The sequence below is a fragment of the Jaculus jaculus genome, chromosome 5 (genome assembly GCF_020740685.1).
Source record: "Jaculus jaculus isolate mJacJac1 chromosome 5, mJacJac1.mat.Y.cur, whole genome shotgun sequence".
In the NCBI taxonomy this organism is placed as follows: domain Eukaryota; kingdom Metazoa; phylum Chordata; class Mammalia; order Rodentia; family Dipodidae; genus Jaculus; species Jaculus jaculus.
The window spans coordinates 108,128,934-108,148,055 of NC_059106.1; the positions used below are offsets into that span (position 1 = coordinate 108,128,934).

The 19,122-nt window shown below is 44.3% G+C and overlaps 1 protein-coding gene across 1 annotated transcript; it reads left to right on the plus strand.

The window, feature by feature from the left end:
• The first annotated feature begins 2 nt into the window (after positions 1-2).
• On the plus strand, positions 3-18,226 carry Ptrhd1 (peptidyl-tRNA hydrolase domain containing 1). The gene is made up of 3 exons (XM_045148680.1): positions 3-250; positions 12,021-12,107; positions 17,915-18,226. Exons 1-3 carry the CDS (start codon positions 41-43, stop codon positions 18,083-18,085), a joined length of 468 nt encoding a protein of 155 aa, XP_045004615.1. The 5' UTR covers positions 3-40; the 3' UTR covers positions 18,086-18,226.
• Positions 18,227-19,122: the final 896 nt, after the last annotated feature.

Consider the following 19,122-nt stretch of genomic DNA (forward strand, 5'->3'; position numbering starts at 1 on the left):
CATGCTCTGGAGAGTCGGCGCAGCCATTCCGGTCAGGAAGATGACGGCCCCTGGGGCGGAGCCGCCAGTACTGGTACAATACTTGGTCCTGCGGAAGGATCTGTCGCAGGCGCCGTTTTCCTGGCCTGCAGGAGCGGTGGTCGCGCAGGCTTGTCATGCAGCCACCGCGGCCTTGCACCTTCACCGCAACCACCCGCACACCGCAGCCTACCTCGAGGAGCTGGGGCGCATGCGCAAGGTAGTCCTGGAGGTGAGGCGCCCGGGCGGCCGGAAGTGGGTGTGACGTCGTGTGGAGGGTCTTGATCTTTGGGGTGGGTTCTGTGGCTTTAGCTGGTGCCCCAGTGAGCATTCCCTTACGCAGTGCCGGAGTCGGGAGTGGACGTGGGACTTGTTCTTCAACCGTTCGCTCGTCTTTCGGAGATCACCGGAAACTGGTGGTGGTGCGGGCTGGCCCTCTGCTCTGCATTCCTGGGAGGGCGAGCTGGGAACGCGTCCCGGCCTGACTACCCCGTGCCTGTGCCGGCCTGCCTGTCTTCCTTCCTCCCTCCCTCCCTCCTTCCTCCCTTTCCTCCCCTTACTTCCATCAGTTTTTTTGCGGTTTTTCGAGGTAGGGCCTGAGCAAAATGAAGTGAAACATGCATTTGTGTGGCTGTAACACATTCATTACTGAACATAAATATTTCTTTTTTTTTTTTTGTTTTTCGAGGTAGGGTCTCACTCTAGTCCAGGCTGACCTGGAATTAACTCTGTAGTCTCAGGGTGGCCTTGAACTCACGGCGATCCTCCTACCTCTGCCTCCCGAGTGCTGGGATTAAAGGCGTGCGCCACCACGCCCGGCTTAGAACATAAATATTTCCAACTCGAGCCAGGCCTGGTGGGTACATGCTTTTAATCCCAGCACTTGGCAGTCCATGAGTTCAAAGCCACCCCAAGTCTACAAAGTGAATTCCAGGTCAGCCTGAGCTAGAACGAGACTCTGCCTCAAAAAGCCAATAAAAGAGCCGGGCGCGGTGGCGCACGCCTTTAATCCCAGCACTTGGGAGGCAGAGGTAGGAGGATCGCCATGAGTTCGAGGCCACCCTGAGACTACAGAGTTAATTCCAGGTCAGCCTGGACCAGAGTGAGACCCTACCTCGAAAAACCAAAAAAAAAAAAAAAAAAAAGCCAATAAAAGTAAATAAATAAAAACAAACGTGGGGGGCATAAATATTTAAAACTCAGGTATTAATTCAATCTAGCCTCAGCAATTTCAGGGAGAGATGCTGATTCAGGGTTACGAATTGGCATACCTCCCTAAAAGTTGTAATAAGGTTCTTTGATCTGTCGATGCTACTGCTAGAAACTGTCTAATAAGATGCATTCAAAAAACTTTGCATAGTATTTATAAGCACTTTATATTGGTTAAAAAAAAAAAGACAAATTTCCAGTACTAGGGATTGGATAAATCTCTGACTTTAATGGATTGTTATATAGCTAGCAGAAATGTTTTTGAAGAATATTTAGTGACTGGCATCTGAAAATTGAGCAGTATTTACTTTTGAAAAGGAAAACTTAGGAAGGAAGGAAGGAAGCTTACTAATGGGTGGTGGAATATTTCTAAAATTTTCACATCAAATTCAACATAGTCACACATACCTTTAATCCCAGCACTGGGAAGGCAAAAGTAGGAGCATCCCTGTGAGCTCCAGGACAGCTTATGACTACAGAATGAGTCCCAGGTCAACCTGTGCTAGAGTGAGACCCTAACCTCAAAAAAGCAAACAAACAAAAAAAAAAAAAAAATTTCAGGCTGGAGAGATAGCTCAGCTGCTGAGGTAGTTGTCTGCAAAACCTAACTCAATTCCCTAGTACCCATGTAAATCCAGACATACAGTGGCACATGCATCTGGAGTTTGCAGAGGCTGGAGGCCCTGGTGCACCTATTCTGTCTATTTCTGTGTCTCTCCATCTCTCTCTGCTTGCAAATAAATAAATACTTAAAAACTATTTTGGAGGTTGGGCATGGTGGCGTGTGCATCCTAACACTCTGGAGGAAGAGGTAGGAGGATCACCTTGAATTCAAGGCCAGCCTGAGACTACATAGTAAATTCCAGTTTAGCCTGGGCTAGAACAAGACCCTACCTCAAAATATTAAAAAAAAAAAAAAAAAAGGTAATGTCAAGTCTATATGTGTGCATGTGTATTTTTTTTTTTTAATTTTGGGTTTTCGAGGTAGGTTCTCATTCACTCTAGCTCAGGCTGACCTGAGCTAGAATGTAAAGCTATAGTCTCAGGGTGGCCTCGAGCTCATGGTGAGCCTCCTCTTACCTCTGATTCCCAAGTGCTGAGATTAAAGGCCTCCATCACCACACCCAGTCCATGTCTTATGAGGAGGAAGATGTCTTTTTTTTTTTCCTTCTTCCTGTTCTGGGGATATAACCCAGGTCCTTGTACATGCTAGGCAACTCTACCTCTGACCTACATCCCCAGCAAAAGAATCTGCATTAATTCCTTTCTTGTTGATGAGACAAAATAACTGACTAAAAGAAACTTATAGGAAGAAAGGTTTATTTTAATTTCTAGTTTGAGGTTACAGACCATCTTGCAGGGAAGACATGGCAGCAGGAGCATGAGGAGGCTGGTCAAACGTAGTCCACAGTGAGTGTGGTGCTTTGATTCAGGTGTCCCCCATAAACTTAGGTATTCTGAATGCTGTTTCCAGCTGATGAAGATTTGGGAACTAATGCTGCCTGGAAGCAGTGTATTGTTGGGGGTAGGCTTATGGGTAGTATAGTCAGTGTCTTCTTACCAGTGTTTGGCACACTCTGCTATTGCTGTTGTCCACCTTATGTCCTTATGTTGGTCAGAGGCTGGTGTCTACCCCTCTGCTCATGCCACCATTTTCCCCTTTGAGTCTGTAAGCCAAAATAAACTTTTTTTTCCCACAAGCTACTCTTTGCATGTGATTTCTGCCAGCAATGGGAACCTGACTGCAACAGTAAGGTTGGTACCAAGAGTGGTGTTGCTGTTAGACACCTGACTCTGTGGGATTGGCCTTTTGGAGTTGGTTTTCAAGAGGAATGTGGAAAGGAATTGAAACATTAGCCTAAGAGATCCCTTGCAGTGTTGTAAGTACAGCTTGATGGACTATTCTGGTCACAGTTGAAAGACTTGAATGTAATAAGAACTATGGACTGTGAGGTTTGGCTTGTGAGGTTGAGAAAGAGCTTTGTCTGGACTGGGCTAGAAGCAGTTTGTGTGAGAGGCTTGCTGTTATGGTCATGTCCTGAGAATTGTGCAGGGTTGGTTTGCATAGAAATGGACTGGTGTGAGCAGAGGGATATGGCACAGAAAAATGAAATCTTTGCCTCAAAATTTCTGCCGGTTCACCTGCAATTATATGAGAAAATACAACCCTTGAGATTGGGCCAACTGAATTGCTTTGAGTCAACAGTTAGAATGTAGACTCTTTTGAAGGGGCCTGAGTGCTCAAGGAGCATCCTGTTCTTCAAAGTCTTCTTTATTCCCCCCTGAATTAACAAATTGGCACTCTACCTGTATTGTGGAGTATAAGAAATGCAGGAAAGAGAGGGTCATTGAGTTTGCAACATGGTCTTGTGTTTTGGAAATGGCCATGGGCAGTGTGAAGCAGGTTTGCTGGATGCCTGCATGGAGACCCGATGGAGCCATAAGGATGGACTGTCGGTTGCAGTGGAGACCCAGTAGAGATGCCAGGACCACAAGATGGCTGGCTGCTAAGGAAAACTGCCAGCCCAGTGAAGTTTTCCAGAACTGTAAGTAGCCTAGCTGGAGGGGTGGAATTAGAATTCTAGAGACTTGTTACTGGTTAGAATTATTGTACTTGTAGAATTTTCACTGACTATAGTTGTTGGACTTAAAGCTACAGAGGTTGATATTTGCCCTGTTTAAATCTTGGATTGGTTGAATATTTCTTTGCTGTACCCAATGCCATCTTTTGCAGTGTGAATGTTTATTCTATGCCATTATGGGTTTTGGGGGGACTTTTTTGGTATTATGGCTTAGTTAAAAGACCATGGACTATGAGGATATTTGTATATCATTGGGATTGATAAAAACAAATATGGGGACTTTTAAAGGTGGATGAATGCATTGTATGTTATATCGTGCATAGTTATCAGTTTATGGGGGTCAGGGGCAGAATGTGGTGGTTTGATTCAGGTGTCCCCATAAACTTAGGTGTTCTGAATGCTAGGTTGCCAGCTGATAGAGATTTGGGAACTAACACCTCCTGGTGGTAGTGCATTGTTGGGACTGGGCTTATGGGTGTTATAGCCAGTTTCCCCTTGCCAATGTTTGGCGCACTCTCCTGTTCCTGTTGTCCACCTTATGTTGGCCAGGTGGTGATGTCCACCCTCTGCTCATGCCATCATTTTCCTCTGCCATCATGGAGTTTCCCCTTGAGTTTGTAAGCCAAACTAAACCTTTTTTCCTACAAGGAGCTCTTGGTTGGGTGATTTCTGCCAGCAGTGTGAACCTGAGTGCAGCAGTGAGGAAGCAGAGGGTAGTGAATGCTGGTGGCTATGCTCACATCCACATTTAGGGTAAATCTTCAGTTGCCCTAATCCTCACCGACAGGCCCAGAAATCTATTTCTATTATGATTCTTAATCACATCAACTGACAAGATTAGCTGTCACAGAATGCTTTAAAATAAGTAAACTAGAACCCTGAGTTAGAGGTGGCATTATCTTTTCATGGCTGGCTGCAAAGACAGACAGTCTTTCAAGAGAAATATTGGAGCTGGGGAGGTGACTCAGTCGTTAAGGCATTTGCCTGTAGTGCCTAACGACCTGAGTTTGATTTCCCAATACCCATATGAAACCAAATGCACAAAGTGGCACATGCAACTGGAGTAAGTTTGCATTGCCTGAAGGTCCTGGCACACCTGTTCTTCCTGTCTGCCTTTCTTCTAGCCCTCTCTGCTTACAAATAAATAAACTTATTTATAAAAAATACCTTTCTAGCCGGGCGTGGTGGCGCACGCCTTTAATCCCAGCACTCAGGAGGCAGAGGTAGGAGGATTGCCGTGAGTTCGAGGCCACCCTGAGACTCCTCAGTGAATTCCAGGTCAGCCTGGGCTGGAGTAAGACCCTACCTCGAAAATAAAAAAATAAAAAAAAAAAATTTAAAAAAAAAATACCTTTCTACTCAGCGGTAAAGAAAAATGAAGTTATGAAATTTGCAGAAAAATGGATGGATCTGGAAAGGATTATACTAAGTGAGGTAACCCAGGCCCAGAAAGCCAAGCGCCACATGTTCTCGCTCATATGTGGATCCTAGCTACAGATGATTGGGCTTCTGCGTGAGAAGGAAAATACAGCTTGGGGCAGAGTGAGACCCTACCTTGAAAAACCAAAAAATTAAAAATAAATAAAATAAATAAAAGAGAGAGAGAGAAGCTAGATGTGGTGGTGCTCTTAAACTCAAGACGCAAGGAAAAGACCACTGACTCAAATATTTGGCCAAATTGAAGCAAGCTGTATTGTGCACTTGGGAGCTGGCCAGCAGCTGTCAAACCCAAAGGCAGGGTTTACTAGAGCAGTCCTGAGCACAACAGAAGTGAGGTTTTTATAATTCACAAGCTGCAAGGTTGAGAGATTTCCAACAGGGAACTTGGCAAGCAAGATACAGAAGCAAATAGCAGTTTACAATCAAGGCATTGTCAGAGTGAGATGTAACTCAGGTTCCAAGAAGGGTCAGAGGTGGGGAATTCAGCAGGTAGTCAAGGTACAGAGAGGCTAAACAGAAACTTAAGTGTCACAGTAAGAAGAAGCAAAACATCTCCACTTAGCAACAAAATGGCTCCCAGCTCTAAGATGGAGTCAGACTGATTCATCATTCCCCTCTTGTCTTATGTGTCCCTTTCAAATCTTTGATAGTGAACAGTTAGTTCTGTCTGTTGCATAGGCTGATAATGCCGATGGAGAGCAAATATTTTAGTACTCTCTATTTGGCGATAAAATCTGTGACACATTGGAAAACCCAAGGTCCACTTGTGAGTAACATCAAGAGGAGTATTAGGAGACCTGCAGCAGCCGAAATAAGAGTAGTTAGCCAGGGGGACCAATTGAACAGTGATTAATACCAATTTTTTCTCTTCTTGTTGGTCAAGGTATTTGGTTTTAAGACTGTTTCTTATCATAGCTAGGGTTTCTCTAATTACACCTGATTGGTTGTCATAAGAGCAGCAGGTTTTTCCTAATGCCACACATAGCCCTCCTTGTTTCATGAAAAGTAAGTCAAGGCCTCTCCTATTCTGTATCACTACTTCTGCCAAAGAGTCTACCTGTCTTCCCAGCCTTGAAGCTGAGTTTTCTAAAAATCCTAGATCTTGTTTAACTTGAGAGCTTAGGGTTTTGAACCCTTGCTCTCACCAGGTTGGAACGAGGAAGTTGGTATCCAACAGGTTGGGCAGCCTGGACCTGAGGAAAGATCTTATCCATGGTTAGCTGTAACCTGAGTGTCTCCCAGATGGGAGAATCTGCTAGAAGATCTTGATGTATTCTGGAGATAACAGGAGGTGACCACCCCTAGACTATTTCATAAGGGGTGAATTTCTCCTGGTAAGGATTACAGCCGGCCCTCAATAAGGCAAAAGACCCAGTTACCACCAGTCTTAAGGATAAATTTAGTCAGAGTTTCCTGAGTTCTGGGGATGATACATACAACGTAGTTTCCAATTTATATCAAGAGCCTTTGAAATTAATTGAAGTAATTTAGCCATGAAGTCCAGGCCATTATTGGACCCAAAGACAAGGGAGGACCAAATCTGGGAATAATCTGTTATTAATTTCTTAGCTATTATCTAAGCCCTTTCCATTCTGGTTGGAAAGGCTTCTACCCAGCCTGAAACAGCATCGACAAAAACCAGCAAGTAGCAAGGCATGGTGGTGCACGCCTTTCATTCCAGCACTTGGGAGGCAGAGGGAGGAGGATTGCTGTGAGTTCAAGGCCACCCTGAGACTATTCTAGGTCAGCCGGAGCTAGAATGAAACCCTACCTCAGGGGAAAAAAAAAAACCAAAAAAAACAGCAAGTATATATCCATATTGTCCTGGTTTAATTTCAGTAAAATCCAGTTCCCAAAATTCACCAGATACAATGCCTTGACTTCTGCTTCCCTGTGGAAATAGATTCTTTTTGGCATTTTTTCTGTGCACAGGTCATACAACAGTCTGAATTGTCTTGGAGTAGCCCTCGATGTCTGGGGAGCCAGACATGGGGTGAGATGAGTTCTGAAGTCTTCTTTGGGGATAAAAGCATTGCTTGATGCTTAATAGTCAGTCAACCATTTTCTCCCCAATACTTTTGGCATGCAAGTTTTCCCATCTGGCAGGGTCCACCAACCTTGATGGTTTTGTTGAGTTCTATCTCTCCTAGAGTATGTGTGGGAATATTTTCATCTAGTTAGACCAGGAGCCTGGGATGTACTGATAGTTCTAGGATAGTCTGGGGTCTTGGATCTCCGAGGGCTACATCCCTGGCTATTTGTTTGGCCAAGTTGCTACCTTGGGTCTAGGGACTATTATCTTTATGGTGTCCTGGCCAGTGGATAATGGCCAATTTATCTGATAGCCAGATAGCCTCTAGCAGTTGAATAATTTCCTGTTTATTTTGATGGTCCTTCCATCTTAAGTTAAAAGTCCCCTCTGTTTGTGTATCTGTCTGTATACAAGCACTGTGGCAAAAGCACAGCGGTTGTCTGTGTACATGTTTACCTGTTTTCCTTCTTCCCACCTTAATGCTTGAGTCAGGGCAATGATCTCTTTTTTTTTAGGCCAATGAACCCCTGGGCAAAACCTGTGCCCAGATAATTTCTTTCTGGCACATAACTACTATTGCCCCCTTGTACCTTATTCCATGCTGGACAGAACTACTGCCATAAGTGTAAAGGTCTGCATCCCTGACAGTGAGAGGAATGTCTGTCAAGTCTGGTCAGGTATCTTGGATGATGTCCAGCATCTCCAAGCAGTCACGGACCCTTTCCTCAGGGTTGTCATCAGGCAGCAGAATGGCAGGGTTGACAGCCATGGATTTGTGGAAAGTTGATCTGTCCTTGTCTAGAATCAGAACCTGATACTGGGTGAGACGGGCATTTGACATCCAGTGGTGGTTGATGACATCCCTTCAACTGCACGAGGAGTGGTTATAGTTAGAGTCTGCCCCAGAGTAAGCTTGTCTGTTTCTGTTACTAGAATTGCAGCAGCAGTAGCTATGGCCCATGAACAGGGGGGTCATCCCAAGGCTACTGGATCCAACCTTTTTGAAATGTAGGCAAACAGTCTTTTCCATGGGCCTAAATTCTGGGTAAGAACTGCCTTGGTAGATGCCCTTTTTCTCATAGATGTAAAGATGGAAGGATTTAGGCAGGGGCTTGTGCAAGGGCCTCTTTCAAATTCTTAAAAGCTAGTTTGTTCTCCTCAGTCCAATTTAAAGGAATGTCGCCCCTATTGTAGCTGTGTATAAGGGTTTGGCAATTTCAGCAAATCCAGGTAAGCAGAGGCAGCAGTATCCAACTGCAAGAATTCTATAGCTTGTTTTTTAGTAGTCGGGGTTATATTATGGCTGCTATGTGGGCTTGAGACAGTAGCCTCTTCCCTCCCCTTAGTTCATATTGTAAGAAAGTAACCTGGGGAGAAGAAATATGGGCCTTTTTCTTGGAGACCCGGTATCTTAATCTAGCCAAGGTTTCCAGTAAGCCCTGGGTGACCCTTGAATAGTCTTCTATGTCTTTTGCTGCCAGCAAGAGATCATCCATGTACTGGAACAAGATTATTCTAGGGTACTCACTGTGAAAAGGCTCAGATCTTGGCTGAGTGTCTCATCAAAGATGGCAGGGGAAGCCAGGCGTGGTGGCACACTCCTTTAATCCCAACACTTGGGAAGCGGAGGTTGGAGGATTGCCGTGAGTTTGAGGCCACTGTGAGAATACAGAGTGTATTTCAGGTCAGCCTGCACTAGAGTGAGACTCTACCTTGGGGGGAAAAAAAAAAAAAGATGGTAGGGGAGTTCTTGAACCCCTGGGATAATCAAGTCCAAGTCAGTTGTCTCAATATCCCCAGTTCAGAATCAATCCATTTGGAAGCAAAGATGGGCTGACTCAGTTTTGACAAGGGAATGGAGAAGAATGCATCTTTTAAATCCAATACAGTATAGACTGTGTGTTCTGGTAGCAACAGACTGAGCAGAGTGTAAGGGTTTGGGACAGTCAGGTATATGGTTTCTACCCATTTGTTCACTTCCCTTTAGTCCTGTACGGGCCTATATCTTGAGTTCTGGGTTTTTGGAAAGGCAACAAGGGGGTGTTCCAAGCTGATTGGCACTTAATGAGTATGCCCACTTCTAGGAGATGTCTGATATGAACCTTAATTCCTTCTCTGGCTTCAGAGATGATGGGGTGTTGCTTAACCCAAATGGGCATTGACCCAGACGCCAGTTGTACTACAACTGGTGGCACAATTTTGGCCAAGCCAGGAGGGTTGTCTTCTGCCCAAATTGTAGGAATTTCTTGGATTAGTAGTCCCTTTTATTCTTCTTCTGAGGTTTGGGGTGGACTTTGGAGGAGCAGATATTCCTTGGGCAAGTTATGGTCAAAGCTTTAGCAGGGCCTCCTGACTGTAAATAGGTATAACCCTCGAGAATGATACAGTTGCCTGAAGCTTACTCAAACGATCCTGTCCCAGATGACTGGGCTTGTGAGAATGAAAATACTTAGTAGCAGAGGCCAGTAAGTTAAAAAGGAGACATAAAGGGAAGAGAAAGGAAGGGAGGAGGGTACTTAATAGGTTGATATTGTATATATGTAAGTACAATGATTGTGATGGGGAGGTAATGTGATGGAGAATGGAATTTCAAAGGGGAAAGTGTGGGGGGTGGGGAGGGAGGAAATTACCATGGGATTTTTTTTATAATCATGGAAAATGCTAATAAAATTTTTAAAAATTAAAAAAAAAGAAAGAAAGATCCTGTCCCAGCAAAGGGAAAGGGCATTCAGGAATAACAATGAAAGAATGAGTTACAGTTCCTTGTCCCAAATTAACAGTCCTATCAGTGGTCCATTTATAATTTTTAATTTCCCTTGTTGCCCCTTGAACATCCATGATTGGTAAGGGGTTCTAGGGGTTTCTGTACACCAAATGTGAAGCAACTATATCCACTAGGAAGCTCTCAGGTTGGCCCCAATTGAGAAGGTTACCACAAGCTCCTAGGGGCCTAATTTGAAAGAGTCATGGCCCCTTATTCTTCCACAGTAGAACTGGTTTCAGCTGTGAGACCCCAACTACTGCCAAGGAAGCCCCACTTGCTTTTGTTGGGGACATTAATTTTTCCAGTGTCCCAATTCCCTGCAGTAAGCACACTGATTTAGTAACAGGGGCTTCTTCTTTTTGTTGTATGTGGCATGCATTTGCCCAGAACTGAAAATGCAAGGAGTATGCAATGCAGCCACCATGGCCCAATTTACTTTCTTTATCAGCAGACCATCCCTGCTGTTTCTATTTTCACAAACCTTTTGGGCTATCTCTAGCAATTCTGATCTATTTTTCCCTGAAAATCCATCTATCCTCTGAATTTTCTTATTTATATGTGGGTCCGACTAGCATACAAAAGCCAGGTTAACCACCTTGAGGTTTGTTGGGTTCTCTGGGTCTGTAGGAATATATAGGCGGTATGCCTCTAGGAGGTGCTCGAGAATCGCTGTCTGAGCTTTGTTTCACGTCAGCTACTCTAAACAGACTAGTAGGCTTGCAGGCGGCCCACTTTAGACCCTCCAGTAGAGCCTGGTGGTACTCTCTGAGTGACCTCCTCCCTTCTTTAGTCCCATATTCCTATCCTGGTCTCCTCTGGGGTAAAACATGGTCAATTGCTTCTATTCTCTGGTCATTAGTAAGAGCGCTTATCTTGGGCAGAGCTTTAGCTGCCTCTGCCAAGACACACACACACACACACACTCCCCCCCCCCCGCTCTCCCTCCCTCTCCCTCTCTCTCTCTCTCTCTCTCTCTCTCTCTTTTCCGTGGAGAAGAGAGTGTGGGGAAGCTGTTGGCAGTGATCCCAAGTGGGGAGGTGGTTAAAGAAAACAGAGTTAATCAGGGAAATCAAAGAACTAGGGTCTGCGCTGAAAGGGGGCTTCTGTTTTTCCAATTATAAAGATAGGTCGTAGAAAATGGAACATACGTGTACCGCCCATCAGGGACCTGTTGGAATGGAAAGGCTGGAGCCAGAGTCGCTTGCCCTTCAGGGATAGAAATAGAAATGGAGCCAGGCATGGTGGCACATGCCTTTAATCCCAGCACTCAGGAGGCAGAGGTAGGAGGATCATCATGAGTTTGAGGCCACCCTGAGACTACATAGTGAATTCCAGGTCAGCCTGGGCTAGAGTGAGACCCTACCTCAAAAAAAAAAAAAAAAAGAAAAGAAAAGAAAAAGAAATAGAAATGGAAGCCACAGGCCACCCAGGGGAAGAGTCTGAGTTTGGACCCTCATATGGGTGGCCCTGATGGGTCTGAGAAGAAGGAGAAGATGGGTTTGAGACAGATGGGATAGGCAAAGATATATGGGGGAAGAAGCAGATCCTCCTGAGAGTCCTGTAAGACGGGGCTTTTCGAGGATTTTTGATTCCCAGTTGAGGGTTCCTGGGGCATTTTCCTAGTCACAATCAAGACTTTCTATTCTGAACCATACAAACCTTCATCCATGGGTATGGATTGATTGTTGCCTCTGCCCAAGTTAAAATATACCCTATCTGGTGTGGACTACCAAAGGTGGCATGGGCTGTGGCATGAGTAGCCCATGCCACCCAGGGATCAAAAGTGCCTTCGGGGCCAATTGACCCCAAAGGCGGGCCATTCTATCTCACAGAAGGTCCAGAAATGACTTTTGGTGATGGAGCAGTCATAATCCTGCTTAACTAAAGGTGTGGAGGGGGGTAAAGTTTGTCAATGTTTCTTAAAATTCAGAGTCAGGTTTACTTGTCTTCTTACCCATTTTATCTATCCATTCAGTTGCCCCAAGTCCAAACTGGGAAAGACAACAAAAGAACAGACAAGACAAACAAAACACAGAACAAGACACAGGGGACCAAAAACCAGGTACCAAAGAGCCCACAGGGCAATGCAACAGCTTGCTAGTACCCTGGACAGGAGTTCATGTCAGGTATCTCATTGTTCCCCAAAAAGGATCCCACTAGAACCAATGCCAGATGTCATAGGAGACTCTTTAGTATGACTTAACCTCAGAGGCCTCCTTAAACATTTGGTGTTGGCTAGTTCCTTTTAGTATGGCAGTTCGCTCCGACAATCCACCAGACCAAAAGCACACCTGGGATCCTTGGAATGTCTTAAGGTGTGCACTCCTGAGGCAGCACTGCAGCCCCAGAGTTCTAGAGTGAAGGTAGGGCTACAGAATTTGGGTGGTGGTCCTATCTCACTGGGGCCTCCAGATGTTGAACTCACTATGCAAAGAAAAGACCACCAACTCAAATATTTGGCCAAATTGAAGCAAGATGTATTATGCACTCAGGAACTGGCCAGCAACTATCTCATCCAAAGGCAGGGTTCAAGAGTGCAGTCCTGAGCATAAGAGAAGTGAGATTTTTATGATTCACAAGCTACAAAGTTGAGAGATTTCCAACAGGGTACTTGGCAAGCAAAATACAGAAGCAAATAGCAGTTTACAATCAAAGCTTTGTCAGAGTGGGGAGTAACTCAAGTTCCAGGAAGGTCCAGGTGTTGGGAATTCTGGCAGGTAGTGAAGGTGCAGTGAGGCTAAACAGAGACCTAAGTGTCACAGTAAGCAGAAATGAAAGTTATCTTGACTTAGCAACAAAATGGTTCCCAACTCTAAGATGGAGTCAGACTGGTTCATCAGTGTATGCCTTTAATCCCAGCACTCAGGAGGCAGAGGTAGAAGGATTGCTGTGAGTTCAGGGCCACCCTGAGACTACATAGTGAATTCCAGGTCAGCCTTTTCTAGAGCGAGACCCTAACTCAAAAAAATAAAATAAAATAAAATATAAGGCTGGAGAGATGGTTTAGCAATTAAGGCACTTGTCTGCAAAGCCAAAGAACCCAGATTTGACTCCCCAGGACCCACAGATCATCATCTAGCAGGAGGACTCTGGTAAAGAACAAAGACTTAACTACTGTCAGCAAACTTCAAGAGCTAATTCAAATGGGCTTGTCAATCACCTGGGCATGAAAATGACCTTCTGAAAGTTGTCTGGTCCAGAGACTTCAGAAAAGAGTGGTACAAGATGCACAAGAGGGCACATACATCTGGAGTTCGTTTGCAATGGCTAGAGGCCCTGGAACACCAATTCTCTCTCTCCCCCTCCCTCCCTCCCCCCCCTGCCTATTTCTGTATCTCTCTCTGTCTCTCAAATAAATAAATAAAAATAATTTTTTTCCTTTTTTATTAACAACTTCCATGATTGTAAACAATATCCCATGGTAATTCCCTCACTTCCCCCCACTTTGAAACTCCATTCTCCATAATATCCCCTTCCCCTCTCAATCAGTCCCTCTTATTTTTTTTCAAATTTTTATTAACAACTTCCATGATTATAAAAAATATCCCATGGTGGCTTGCTGGGCAGTCAGTCTAGCCAAATCAGTAAGTTCTAGGTTCAGTGAACATCCTTGCCTCTAAAATGAAGTGGAAGGTGATTGAGGAAAACACCCAATGTTGACCTAGAGCCTCCAGTGCACTTTCACACACACCCCACATACACATGCAAAAAATAAATCTGGGGGCTGGAGAGATGGCTTAGTGGTTAAGCACTTGCCTGTGAAGCCTAAGGACCCTGGTTCGAGGCTCGGTTCCCCAGGTCCCACATTAGCCAGATGCACAAGGGGGCGCACGCGTCTGGAGTTCGTTTGCAGTGGCTGGAAGCCGTGGTGTGCCCATTCTCTCTCTCTCTCTCTCTATCTGTCTTTCTCTCTGTGTCTGTCGCTCTCAAATAAATAAATAAAAAATAGACAAAAAAAATTTTAAAAAAAAAGAAAAATAAATAAATCTGAATCTATCGGGGAAAAAAATATATATATATCCCATGGTAATACCCTCCCTCCCCCCACTTTCCCTTTTGAAACTCCATTCTCCATCATATCCCCTCTCCACAGTCTCTCTTTTATTTTGATGTCATCATCTTTTCCTCCTGTTATGATGGTCTTATGCAGATAGTGTCAGGCACTGTAAGGTCATGGATATCCAAGCCAACATGAGGAGCACGTAAGGAGTCCTACTCTTCCTTTGGCTGTTACATTCTTTCTGCCACCTCTTCTGCAATAAAATGTTTTTTAAAAAGAGAGAAATATTGCTGCTGACTAGGAGTGTATCAAGCAATAATCTGTAGAAAAATGTCAAGAATGTCTGAGGGCCTCCAGAAATATCAGTTAAGAATCCCAGCACTGGGCTGGAGAGATGGCTTAGCAGTTAAGTGCTTGCCTGTGAAGCCTAAGGACCCCGGTTCGAGGCTCGGTTCCCCAGGTCCCACGTTAGCCAGATGCACAAGGGGGCGCATGCGTCTGGAGTTCGTTTGCAGAGGCTGGAAGCCCTGGCGCGCCCATTCTCTCTCTCTCCCTCTATCTGTCTTTCTCTCTGTGTCTGTTGCTCTCAAATACAAATAAATAAATAAATAAAATTAAAAAAAAAAAAAAGAATCCCAGCACTCAGGAGGCAGAGGAAGAAGGATGGCTGTGAGTTCAAGGCCAGCCTGAGACTACATAGTGAATTTTAGGTCAGCCTGGGCTTGAATGATAACCTACCTGGAAAACCAAAACAAAAAGAATCCCATTCCTTAGTCGAGATATATGAAGCCCACACAGAACTAGAAGATTCCAAGTTGTTAGCCATGACTGAATAATGGAACTTAGGGGTTATGACTGATTAAATGAGGCAGCCTCAAACCCACAGCAATCCTCCTACCTCTGCCTCCCAAGTGCTGTGATTCAAAGCATGCACTACCACACCTGTCTTGGAAGAAAACATTTTAATGGAGTGAGAATGGACAGTGAACAGAGACCATTGTGCCAGTCTACTTGATTAGAGTGATTTTGTACCACTCTTTTCTGAAGTCTCTGGACCATACAACTTTCAGAAGGTCATTTTCATGCCCAGGTGATTGACAAGCTCATTTGAATTAGCTCTTGAAGTTTGCTGACAGTAGTTAAGTCTTTGTTCGTTACCAGAGTCCTCCTGCTAGATGATGATCTTATAATTTTTCTGTAATTCAGAAATTCATGTCCACCTAGGCTCAGAGATGAAACTCACTACCCAATTGTTTTGACCGAAAATCATGTAAGAGAGTAGATTAGAAACAATAAAAGAAAGAAAAATAAGGGCTGGAGAGATGGCTTAGTGGTTAAGTGCTTGCCTATGAAGCCTAAGGACCCCAGTTCTAGGCTTGATTCCCCAGGACCCACATTAGCCAGATGCACAAGGGGGCGCATGATCTGGAGGAAATAGCTCTCTTTTATGGGACTTAACAAAACAAAACTTAACAAAACGCCCGGCTCCATGGGATATTTTTTATAATCATGGAAAATGCTAATAAAATTTTTTTTTAAATAACAAAAAAAAGCATTCTTTTCTAACTCCTGTTCACTTTTTTTAAAAAAAGAGAACACTTCAGACTACATAGTGAATTCCGGGTCAGCCTGGGCTACAGTGAAGCCCTATCTTGAAAAACCAAACCATCTTCCTCTCATGTGGTATATTTGAATCTTTTGGTTTCTGTTGTTTTTAAAACTGTGTGTGTGTGTGCGCGCGCGCGTGAGTTTGTGCGCGTGCACATGTGCATGTACAACACAGCGTCTTACTGTTGCAAATGAACATCAACACTTTTTCTATCCACCTTATATGGGTTCTGGGGAATTGAATACAGGCCCATAGGCTTTGCAAGCAAGTGCCTTTAACCACTAAGCAATCTTCCCAGCCCCTGTTTGTTTTTGAGGCAGGGTCTCATGTAGCTCAGGCTCACCTCAAACTCTAACTTGTGTTAGCCTTGAATGCCTGATTCTCCTGCTTTAGACTTGTAAGTGCTGACCTACTATCCTTTAGACTATCAGGAAAAACTTTTGGAATAGATTTTTAGCAGGCTACTAGCACACCAGCTTCCACCAACCCAAAAGCTAAGAATGTCATTAGATAGCATCTAAAATCATTAGTAGAGTTTTCTTTGCACCTATCTATCTGCCTGCAGTCATCAATATATGTAGCAAATGGCTTAATTTGATTTTTTTTTTTTTTTTGTTCTGTAACTTAAAAAGTTCACAAAACCACCACCACACTGGAACATGTTGTTCCACACCTCGTTTGGGTGTGAGCTGTTTTGTTTTTTTTCCTGGTTTTTCGAGGTAGGGTCTTGTTCTAGTCCAGGCTGACCTGGAATTCACTGTGTAGTTTTTCAGGGTGGCCTCAAACTCATGGTAATCCTCCTACCTCTGCCTCCCAAGTGCTGGAATTAAAGGTGTGCATCACTACACCTGGTGTGATCTGAGTTTTGAGTCAACACTAGGTTTGAGCCTTGTGGTTTGAATCATAGGTCCCCCCATAGTCTCTGAATGCTAGCTTCCCAGCCAATAGCAGTTTGGGAAGTGGAGCCTTGCTAGAGAGGGTGTGTTGTTGGGAGTCTGCTTGTGGATATTATAACCAGCTTCCTCCCTTGCAAGAGCACTCACCTACTGCTGTTGTCCACTTGCTGTGGCAGAGCTCATGCCAGCCTCTGCCCACACCATGCTTTCTTCTGCTATCATGGAGCTTCCCCTCAAGATTGTAAGCTAAAATACCACACCACCCCTTCCTAGCTGCTTCTGATCTGGTGCTGTGTTCCAGCAATGAGAAGGTAACTCCAGAAGCCTGGTCAGATGAGAGAGGGAAAAGGAAAGTACATGTCATTTTAAAAATCCTACTATAATATGATGGAGAATGGAATTTCAAAGGGGAAAGTGGGGAGGGGGAGGGAATTTCCATGGGATTTTTTTTTTTTTTTTTTTTTTTTTTTTTGGTTTTTTTAGGTAAGGTCTCACTCTGGCTCACTGACCTGGAATTCACTATGTAGTCTCAGGGTGGCCTTGAACTCATGGCGATCCTCCTACCTCTGCCTCCCGAGTGCTGGGATTAAAGGCGTGCGCCACCACGCCCGGCTCCATGGGATATTTTTTATAATCATGGAAAATGCTAATAAAAATTTTTTAAAAATAACAAAAAAAGCATTCTTTTCTAACTCCTGTTCACTTTTTTAAAAAAGAGACCACTTCAGACAATATAAATAAAGGTGACTTTATACTGGAAAAAAAAAAATCCTACTAGTCAGTTCTTACAGCTGGCTGAAGGACTAGAGATAGCTGTTATGGGCAGCAGCCACAAGAAAACTGAAACCATGGAGCTGACACACGTACATGTCAAGAGGGAAGAGAAGAATTACTCTTTAAAATTTTTTTTTGTTCATTTTAACTTATTTATTTGAGAGTGACAGAGAGAGAAAGAGGCAGATAGAGAGAGAGAGAGAATGGGCATACTAGGGCTTCCAGCCACTGCAAACGAACTCCAGATGCATGCGCCCCCTTGTACATCTGGCTAATGTGGGTCCTGGAGAATCGCGCCTCAAACCAGGGTCCTTCAGCTTCACAGGCAAGCACTTAACCGCTAAGCCATCTCTCCAGCTCAAGAATTTCTGTTTTATCAACAGAACAGTTAAGTCTCCCTTTCTCTCCCCCACCGACCCCTACCAGCCACTTCTCTAAAACCCAACAGACAGGAGTGGCAAATCAAGGGTGACGCTGTTGTACCTTTGGGGAAGATGATTCTCCAGTTTCAGTTAAGAGCCCCTTCCACCCTTTCATGCCTTTTGACATGTCCTGAGTGGTCTGTTTAGTCTGTGTTCTGCAACTTGTAGGTTCCTGATGAAACCACCTTGAAGGAGCTGGCTGAGACCCTGCAACAGAAGAATATTGACCATATGCTGTGGTTGGAGCAGCCAGAGAATATTGCCACTTGTATTGCACTCCGGCCATATCCCAAGGAAGAAGTGAGCCAGTATTTGAAGAAGTTCCGACTGTTCAAGTGACTGCTGCTTTGGTAGAGTTGAATGTTATCGGGGTCTAGAAGTTATGTGCCCTCCATCCAGAATCGTGTACTCCACTCAGTAGCAGTTTTGGCAGTTTCTTGAGAGTCAAGCACAAATTCAAATTAAAGGAATCATTAATAAGTACTTTCAAAATTTGAGTTCCAGACCGGGCTTGGTGACACATGCCTTTAATCCCAGCACTTGGGAGGCAGAAGTAGGAGGATCACTGTGAATTCAAGGTCAGCCTGGTATTGCATAGTGAATTCCAAGTCAGACTGGGCTAGAATGAGATGCTACTCAAAAACAAAACAAGTAAAGGGCTGGAGGGATGGCTTAGCAGTTCAGGCACTTGCCTGCAAAGCCGAAGGACCCAGGTTTGACTCCCCAGGACCTATGTTAGCCAGATGCACAAGGGGTGCACACACCTGGAGTTTGTTTGCATTGGCTGGAGGCCCTGGCATGGCCATTCTCTCTCTCTCCTCTTTCCCTGTCAAATAAACAAATAAATAAAAATAAAATATTTTTTTAAACCAAGTAAATAAGTGAAAAGAAAGAAAGAAAAAAGGATGGAGAAATGGTTTAGCAGTTAAGGTGCTTGCCTGCAAAACTAAAGGACCCAGATTTGATTCCCCAAGACCCACATAAACCATATGCACATGTTGGCACATGCATCTGGAGTTTGTTTGCAGTGGCTAGAGGCTTTGGTGTGCCCATTCTCTCTCTATCTGCCTTTTTCTTGCTCTCTCAAATAAATAAATAATTTTGTTGTGGTTTTTCTCACTCTAGCCCAGGCCAACCTGGAATTCACTATGATCAGGGTGGCCTCAAACTCACAGCAATCCTCCTACCTCTGCCTCCCAAGTGCTAAGTTAAAATGTTTTAAAATGAAAAAGGAAATATGAGGGGTGGGGCTGGAGAGATGGCTTAGTGGTTAAGGTGTTTGCCTGCAAAGCCAAAGGATCCCAGTTCAACTCTCCAAGACCCATGTAAGCCAGATGCAGAAGGGGCTGCATGCATCTGGAGTTTGTTTGCAGTTG